Source organism: Saprolegnia parasitica (genome assembly GCF_000151545.1).
Source record: "Saprolegnia parasitica CBS 223.65 unplaced genomic scaffold supercont2.12, whole genome shotgun sequence".
Taxonomy (NCBI): domain Eukaryota; phylum Oomycota; class Saprolegniomycetes; order Saprolegniales; family Saprolegniaceae; genus Saprolegnia; species Saprolegnia parasitica.
The window spans coordinates 22,356-30,450 of NW_012156406.1; the positions used below are offsets into that span (position 1 = coordinate 22,356).

Here is an 8,095-nt window from a genome sequence, read left to right on the forward strand (position 1 = left end):
TTAGCCAACGGGAAGCACCCTTTTCTGTCATCCGGATAAATTGGGGCAAGCGGCGACGCACAGAGCAACAGCATGAGCGACAACGAAGACGAAAGCATGTCCGAGCACGAGCTCCTTCGGACGCTCCGCGCGCTCTCGCAGCAGACGACGGACCTGCCGCAGGCGCTCCGAGGTACACCATGACGCTAGGACGATGGGCCTCACCTCTCTGAAAGGCCTGCTGGGGCAACTGGGCACGGATCTACCGGTAGACTGATCGTCGCCGTTCGCCTGACGTGGCATGGCTCATGACCGCCTCCTATGGTATAGATCTTTGGCCTGAACCCGCAATACTGCGACTTGCTCGAGCGCATCAAGCCCGGAAGCCCCGTCAATGTCCAAACGGTACTTGGACCAGAATGGTTTTCTCGTTTCTTACGGCTAGTATGGCGGTGTAGGCGAGCCTCGCGGACCTCGTCGAGATGCTCTCGATGACAACGGAGGAGATGTTGACGATCGCGGGCTTTGACCTGCAGGCATTTGTCCCGGTGCTCGCGGCCCTCATTCAGTCGCCCGCGACCATTGACGTGCTGCTCCACGCCTCGCGGGCCCTCGCCGGGCTCCTCGACATGTACACGTCGCCGACCGTGCTGGACCTTGCGCTGCAGTCAGACGTTGTCGCGAGTCTCTGCGAGAAGCTTCTCAACATGGAGTACATGGACGTGGCCGAGATTGCGCTGCGCATGCTCGAGCGCATTGCGACATCGACGGCCGACGGCGTCCGGTCCCTCGTCCTCGAGGAGAATGCGCTTGTGGCGCTGCTCCAGTTTGTCGACTTCTTTTCCACCGACGTCCAGCGCGGCGCGGCGCGTACAGCGGCGCTCCTCTGCACGGCCGTCCCCGATGCGTCCTGGACGCACGTCGAAGCCGCGCTCCCGCTCTTGCACAACCTCACGAAATCGTACGACGCGCAGATCGTCGGCTCGGGCTGCGAAGCGCTCCAGCGGTGCGTTGTCTCCTTTGTACTTCAACATTTCTAGGTTTCAATGTGGCGTTTCTAGGCTCTGTGACAGCCCGTGCGTGCAGGCGACGCCGTCGCTGCTCGATCTTGTCGTCGATCCGCCGCTTGAAGCCTACCTCCTGGAGCAGCTCGTCACGTATACGCAGGCGCGGCGGCCCGACAATTTGGCGCCAACGACGTACGCGTCCCTCTTGCACCTTTTTGGCGCCATGTGCCACTTGCGCGAGTCCTCCTCGACTGTGTCGAACGCAGCCGTGCGCGCCGTGCTCCTGGCCGTGCTCTCGTCGCCTGCGTCGTCGCAGCTCGTCGACGAAGCGCTCTTCTTCGTTGGCGCAATCTTGCCGGCGGCGCATGCCTCGTCGGCGTACGTCGAGGCCGTCTCTGGCCTCGTCGAGGCCGTTTTGCCCTCCCTCTTTGCGTCCTACGACGCGACGCACGACGCCAAGTACCTCGGGCAACTCCACGTGCTCGTGACGTTCCTTTCGCACGGCGTCTTGCGGCACGACCGTCTTATCTGCCATTTTGTGGCAGCCAGCGTCCAGCGCAACGACCCGAACGAGATGGCGCTGGCCGAAGCGCTCCTTGTGCTCGCCATGACGCATGCGCCGTCCGTCTATGCACCGGTATTCGTCCGCGACGGCGTCGTCGAAGCCCTCGCGGCCAACCCGACGTACGCGCCGCTCGTCACCACATTGTTTGCGTCCGCACCCACGACAAGTGCCGTCCTGGATGCGCTCCGCCACATTGTCAGCATGGACAATGCCGACGCGGCATGGCAGCACCTGCATACGCTCCTCGCCAAGGAGACTCCGACACCGTACGAGCTCCGGGCCAGCGGGCTCGTGCCCTCGCTTCTGACGCGCCTACCGTCGTCGGCGGCCGCGTTTACGCAGTGGCCCCTTCTGGCGTCGGTGCTCCGCGATGCGATTGGTGTCGAGGTCCAGAACCTCCAGGTGAGCAACGATGCGACTCTGACGGGCCTCGGCTCGACGCTTCCGATGGTGGAGCTTCTCGGCCAGCACCTCAAAATGCGTCTGCGGGCCGAGTCGTCGACCAAACCGCTCGACGCTGTCGTGCTTGTCGAGCCCCTCGCGCGCATCGAGACGCTGGAGGAGTTTGTGGCGGACAAGGTCTTTGGCAAGGCCGATCCCGTCCGAGCAGAGGACGCCTCGACCAACGACGACGAGCCCGACACCTTTGGCCCCAAGCCACCCTCGCGCATGCAAGTGCTACTCGGCGGCAAACCCGTGTCGTCCGAGTGGACCGTCATCGAGGCGCTTGTGCGCTCGGCGCCGCGCGGGTCGCCCGTCGACGTTGGCGCGCTCTGGCAAGCGCCGCAAGTGCTCGCGTTTGTACCCCGTGGTGCGACGGACGGGGATAGTGTCGATGCCATCGATGCTATGTCCGAGACGCCGGCAGCAGAAAATACCGCGACGACGTCAAGCCTCTGGGCGTACTTGGACTTGCTTGCGGTGCTTGCAAAGGAGGCACCGACCGTCGACGTGGCGCAGCCGGCGGTCGCGGCGTACGTTGACATGTGTCTCCTGCAGCCGATGCGCGTCGTGCTCCAGCTGCTCCCGTGGAGCTGCCGCCGCATCGTGAACGACTACGCCTTTATCTTGCCGCGGGAGACGAAACTGCACTACCTCTACGGGACCCGGTTCGGGCCCGCCCGCGCGCTGCAGTACCTCGGACGGACGCTCTGGAAGCGCGCGGTGCGCCGGCCATCGGGGTCGCCCGACACTGCGCTCTCGACGGCCATCTCTCGGGTCGCCAAACTGCCGCGTCTCAAAGTCCGCGTCGCCCGCGCCAAGCTCCTCGCATCGGCCAGCAAGCTCCTGCACGCGTACGGCGGCATGAAGGCGATCATCGAGATCGAGTACCTCGGTGAAGTCGGCACCGGTCTCGGCCCGACGACCGAGTTCTTCTCGCTCGTGTCGCGCGAAGTCCAGGCGCAGCACCTCCGCCTCTGGCGCCACGACGGCCCGATGACCGAGCGCAAGGTCAGCATCGACGACGACAAGGCGCTCACTGCGCACGCGATGCCCGTGCGCGGCTACCACCGCATCGCGGTCTTGCACTGCCCTTCCTGCGCCGTCGTGAGCTTTCCGCACTGCACGAACTGCAAGAGTCTTTGTACCGGCAACGATGGGGTCTGTGCGAGCTGTGACGCGCCGCCGTCAATGACGTGTGCCACTTCGAGTTGCGAGGCCAAGGAGATGACGCTTTCGTTCTGGATTTTGAGCAACGACGAAGTGGCGTACCTGGCGCGTGCGTACCCGCGGCAGAAGGCGAGCATCCGCCACCCTGTGCTCAAGTGCAGCCACTGCCATACGGTGAGCTTCCCGGGCACCGACTCTGGCATCGTCGTCCTCAACGGTGACCGCATGGTGTCGCGGTCGGGCCGCCGGATGTACGAGCGCGACTACCGCGCCGTAACCAAGCACGTGTCGGCGCTCTGCGAAGGCACGCCGCTCAGGCAGGTACGATCGGACGATCCATGACCCTTTCTGTAGTGAGACATTGGTGGTAGATCAACGTACAACTGGACAAGTCGGCGGTCGATGTCCTCGTCGCCCTTGGTCCGACGACGCCCGAAGTGCTCGACACGCAAGTCGACGGCCTCGGCATTGACGCGTCGTTCAACGCAGATGTGTCCATGGTACATGCGCCGCAAGGTCTGTACCCGGCGCCGCTGCCGTCCAGTGACGAGCACAAGGCGACCGTCCTTGGCTGGTTTACGTTTTTGGGCAAGCTCGTGGCGCAGGTACCACGATGCGATGTGCGATTCTGTGCCGATCCTGATGTTTTATGTAGGCCCTCTTGGACGAACGGCTGCTCGACCTGCCGCTGGCACGACCTTTTGTACTAGCGCTACTTGGTGAGTCGCTAGTGGGCGATATCGACGCGGCGCTGGCTCATGCCCGGGCGGTGGACCCTGCGATTGGCGCGTCGCTGGACTATCTGCACACCCACCGCGACGACCCAGCGATCGACGAAATGGGCCTGAGCTTTGTGCTACTGGGTAACGCCGACGTGGAACTATGCGAAGGCGGCGCCGCCGTGGCGGTGACCCGGGGCAATGTGGCCGAGTTTGTGCGCGCCAGCCTCGAGATGCTTCTGGAATCGTCGATCCACGACCAAGTCGCGGCCTTCCGCGCGGGCTTTGGCAGTCTCGTGCCAATGGACGCGCTCTACTGCTTGTCGGCCGACGATTGGCTCGCGCTCCTCTCGGACCCGACGACGGAGCTCTGGCCCGGCGGCGCCGACGAGCTCCAAGCGCACATGGTGTGCGACCACGGCTACACTAGCGAGAGCCGAGCCATCCGCTGGCTCGTCCAAGTGCTCACGGAGCTGACGCCGGACGACCAGCGGCTCTTTGTGCGCTTCGTCACGGGGTCGCATCGCCTGCCGCTCGGTGGGCTTGGAAAGCTCTCGCCAACGCTGACGGTCGTGCGCAAGCTGAGCCCGGACGAGTCGTCTGCGAGCGACGAGATGCTGCCGTCGGCCTCGACGTGCACCAACTACCTCAAGCTACCCGACTACAGCTCGATCGACATTTTGCGCTCCAAACTTCTGTACTGCATCCGCGAAGGCCAGCTGAGCTTCCACCTCTCCTAGTTGCGTGGTATACATATTTGTTTTTGGCTCGTTTTCCGTGTTCTGATTGGCCTTGGATGCGTCTGACTCGGATGCTACCAGACACAGCTACCAGTAGAGGAACACAGTGCAGCCTACCATGGGGAGGCAACACGCCAAGGAGCGATCGGCCATGGTATGCAGGCGTGTAGAGACTTGCACCAGAGTCGGCGGATTCCTGCTCCACACGGAAGAGGTGCGGGGTTCGAGCCCCGTGGGTGTTGCCCCTTTCTTCTCTTTCCCATTGGCGTTGGCATCGGAACCATCAAGTCACGTCTTGACATGGTAGAGACTTGCACCATTGAGTTAGTTGTCTGCGTTGAGATTGAGTTCGAGGGCGAAACCTCTTCCCGCTGAATCAATTTCATCATGAAGAGCAACCACAATCTCAACCACGTCCTCGTGTCCATCGTTCAGTACACAGCTGCAGCCAAGGACCCCGAGGTCTTCCTTGCGGCGCTCCCGGCCTCGGCCCGTAGCATCTCGCTGACCTACGAGCTCCACGGAGCCAAACAAAGCCTCTGCTTCGCCTCGATGTGATCACGACCGCAGATACCAGTCTGGTGTCCAACGGGATGCCGGTCTTTCTCGTCGCAAGCGCTGGTACCTTGGCCGCTGCTCAACCAAGCGATCTCGATGCCATCGAGTGGCTTCGTCTATGAAGCACAAATACAATCACGGTGGAGATGGCATGGCTCACGCCTCTATGATGTACACTGCGTCAGAGTTCGAGTCTTCTGGTGGTCGACGCGATGCGATTCTGGAGGCTCTGGTCACGCAGTCCGCTCGATCAAAGTCATTTGCACCAACGCCAACCCTGTCCTGCCCCTGGACCGTTGACTTGGGTCACGCAGAGCACTTGCACTCAACGTACACAGAGGAGGAAGCGGAGGATGGTGCGCTGGGCTCGATGAAATAAAGACCCTAGCTGGACATGCTTTGTCCAATCTGTCAAGATCGCAACTCCACGATCGCGAACTCGAAGAGCACGACTCTTTGATGCCGTTCGATCCAGCCCCCTGGGCCACACTCCTCTGGCGGCAAATGCTGGGGGTGCGGTTGCGGTTCTGGTTCTTCAAGGGAAAAATAAGACTTATTTCTTCCCTTGTGGTTCTTCCTCTTCACTCTGCCGAGGGCTTCACTGTTAGTCGTTTGTTACAAGTATACCAACGGTATAAAACCCCTTACGATAACGTGATGGGATTCCAGGCTCCATCAGCGCTCCGTGCGACTGCGCTGGTCCATTGAGAACATCTTGATAATAATGGTGTGCGACATGTCTCTTGGTGCATTTTCCGAGATGTCAGTTCCCATTTCACTACACCGTACCTCGTGGGGACGTCTCGACCTTGGTCTCGACCTATGCTTACTGCGTTCGGCCTGCCAGTTATAGTACGTGTGCAGATAAGGACGACTCCACTGGCTATGACGATAAGCACGTCGATTCCATAGATGCTCCTGGCAGCGACGTCGTGGGCGCTGAGCCCGCCGTGTCGCTTCAGTCAGTACGCGACGACAGCGACGACCGATTGCGCTCCGCTGTATGGATTATCCTATTGCATTGTCGACAAGAACTGCAAGGTAGTAAGTCGTACTACGGCAGTCGACGCCCACTTTGGATGTAGATCGTCAAGGAGTACGACACGGACGCGTTTCGACTCGACTCGGTCGTGGACAATCTTGGGATGACGCTTGAGATTGTCAGTACGTTGCCATGCCTCCAAACGCAGCCATCGATCGCAGTGTCGATATATAGATGTTTCCGTCGAGCATGTGGCCGATCTACCAGCCAAGGTGCCGAATCTCGCCATGTAGGACGCGTTGAAAACCTCTTTGAGTCTCACTTTGTCGACAGCGCGTTCAAGAATGCGGCAGTCAAGTCGCTCGGGGACTTTTCATCCGCGTCCAACGTGACGGGCTTGTACAACTCGTCACAGATGCGACGGGACCTTTTATTGCTCGGCGTAGTTTGATCGAGTACAACAATGCTACCTTGGACGTCTCGAGCGTGGTCTGGCCCCGTTCGCTGCAAACGCTGTCCGCTATGGTCCATCAACATGAACGCTAACCTCGCAATGTTAGAGTAATCAGCAATGCCGGATTGCGCTCGGTGCCCAAGCTCACGGCGGTGCCCAAGCTCACCACATTGTACGCGTCGCGCTTGCCATGTAGTTGCGCCCATGCATCGTTATTAGGACGTTGGCTGCGAACGAGATTGAGACGTTGCAAGACCTCGACCTGCGAAGCGTGCTGTACATGTAAGTTCGAGCCCTCTCCTCCAAATTTAAGCATGGCGAGATGGTCATTAGGGATTTTGCCGTCAACCCCGTCACCACGGTGTACAACATCTCGCTCGGGACCGACGTCCGTTCACTGTCAGTCGCTACAACCTCTACTGTCTCCAAGGACCGCGTACAGAAGGCATGTGTAGGGTACTCGACGGCGACAAGCTCACCACATTTACGGTCGACCCGGCAACGTACCGCGTGCTTCAAGCCCGGACGCCACTGCGATCGCATCTGGCACATGCCATCCATGCGACGTGCAGTCTGCCCAACACCCGGCGCGAGGTGAATACAACCTATCCTTTCGCGACGACGGAATCCATGTCGACGATCTGCGTGACGCCCCGTACGTCGTCGTACTCGTGCTATCTGCTCCATGTGCTGACGCGTGCTCATAGAGTCAATGCTACCACCAAGCAGGATGGCGGGTGTCAGCGGCGCAGCCGTTGGCGGCATCGTCATTGCGACCGTATCGCTTCTCAGTGCGATTGGCTTTGCCTTCTTCAAGCGACGTCGCAACAGAGCAACGTCGTACAGCACTTGTATGCGAGACAATTTCGCGTCAAACGGCCAGCTAGGTCCAAGCACGACGAGTACAAGGACGTCAGTGCCACTGACGACGCTTCCGACCCCGGGGACAACGCCGCCATTCCTGCAGTAGACATCCTCTTGTCTTTGGTTGCGACAGTGCAAACAACTCATACGTTGCACTAGGATCTCTCGATGCTGCGCTTGGATACGGCGCTGCTCCAGGCGATCGACTATGTGGCCGAAGGCGCGTATGGGCAAGTGTGGCGCGGCACTTACCAAGGTTTAGCAGTAGTGATAGTTCTTAGCATTCCACGGACGACATGTAGGCGACACGGTGGCCATCAAGCGGCTACTGCCAGGCAAAGCATCGCGCGTCGCACTGGCCAACCTCGCCGAAGAGATCTTATTGGCCTCAACGTACAGTAGCAGGTTCCACTCGAGTGAATGCTGCAAGGAATCCTGTAGCATGCAGAGTCCGTACATTGTCCAGCTGCTCGGTGCGAGCTGGCGGACTCCCTCCGACTTGCAGATGGTCCTCGAGTGGATGGACCGAGGCGACCTCCGCTCCGTCCTGTACACGACAGCACCTTCCACGCCGCACGAAGTGTCCACTAGCTTTTCGTGGGACGAGAAGATCGAA

General features: G+C 60.5%; 2 protein-coding genes across 2 annotated transcripts in view; both read left to right on the forward strand.

Moving 5' to 3' along the window:
- The first annotated feature begins 43 nt into the window (after positions 1–43).
- On the forward strand, positions 44–4,652 carry SPRG_04568 (hypothetical protein). The gene is made up of 7 exons (XM_012342981.1): positions 44–172; positions 216–247; positions 310–384; positions 438–985; positions 1,041–3,483; positions 3,534–3,767; positions 3,818–4,652. Exons 1-7 carry the CDS (start codon positions 73–75, stop codon positions 4,619–4,621), a joined length of 4,236 nt encoding a protein of 1,411 aa, XP_012198371.1. The 5' UTR covers positions 44–72; the 3' UTR covers positions 4,622–4,652.
- Positions 4,653–5,008: 356 nt separating this feature from the next.
- Positions 5,009–8,095, forward strand: part of SPRG_04569 (hypothetical protein) — a gene marked incomplete at both ends in the record, with an annotated part of 4,518 nt that continues 1,431 nt past the window's right edge. The window contains 15 exons of the mRNA XM_012342982.1: positions 5,009–5,114; positions 6,105–6,220; positions 6,265–6,343; positions 6,396–6,450; positions 6,495–6,560; positions 6,608–6,676; positions 6,722–6,787; positions 6,835–6,897; positions 6,949–7,014; positions 7,071–7,270; positions 7,323–7,455; positions 7,503–7,581; positions 7,639–7,735; positions 7,782–7,872; positions 7,921–8,023. Of these exons, the coding sequence (XP_012198372.1) occupies positions 5,009–5,114; positions 6,105–6,220; positions 6,265–6,343; positions 6,396–6,450; positions 6,495–6,560; positions 6,608–6,676; positions 6,722–6,787; positions 6,835–6,897; positions 6,949–7,014; positions 7,071–7,270; positions 7,323–7,455; positions 7,503–7,581; positions 7,639–7,735; positions 7,782–7,872; positions 7,921–8,023 (1,389 nt within the window). The remainder of the gene's footprint in view (positions 5,115–6,104; positions 6,221–6,264; positions 6,344–6,395; positions 6,451–6,494; positions 6,561–6,607; positions 6,677–6,721; positions 6,788–6,834; positions 6,898–6,948; positions 7,015–7,070; positions 7,271–7,322; positions 7,456–7,502; positions 7,582–7,638; positions 7,736–7,781; positions 7,873–7,920; positions 8,024–8,095) is intronic.

What these genes read in the sequence shown, in the direction of transcription:
- SPRG_04568 (XM_012342981.1), top strand. Translation starts at nt 73, where the DNA reads ATGAGCGACAACGAAGACGAAAGCATGTCCGAGCACGAGCTCCTTCGG. An exon ending in GCCCCGTCAATGTCCAAACG is followed by an intron (nt 385 to 437) that starts GTACTTGGACCA and finishes ATGGCGGTGTAG; the next exon opens with GCGAGCCTCGCGGACCTCGT. An exon ending in GGCTGCGAAGCGCTCCAGCG is followed by an intron (nt 986 to 1,040) that starts GTGCGTTGTCTC and finishes TGGCGTTTCTAG; the next exon opens with GCTCTGTGACAGCCCGTGCG.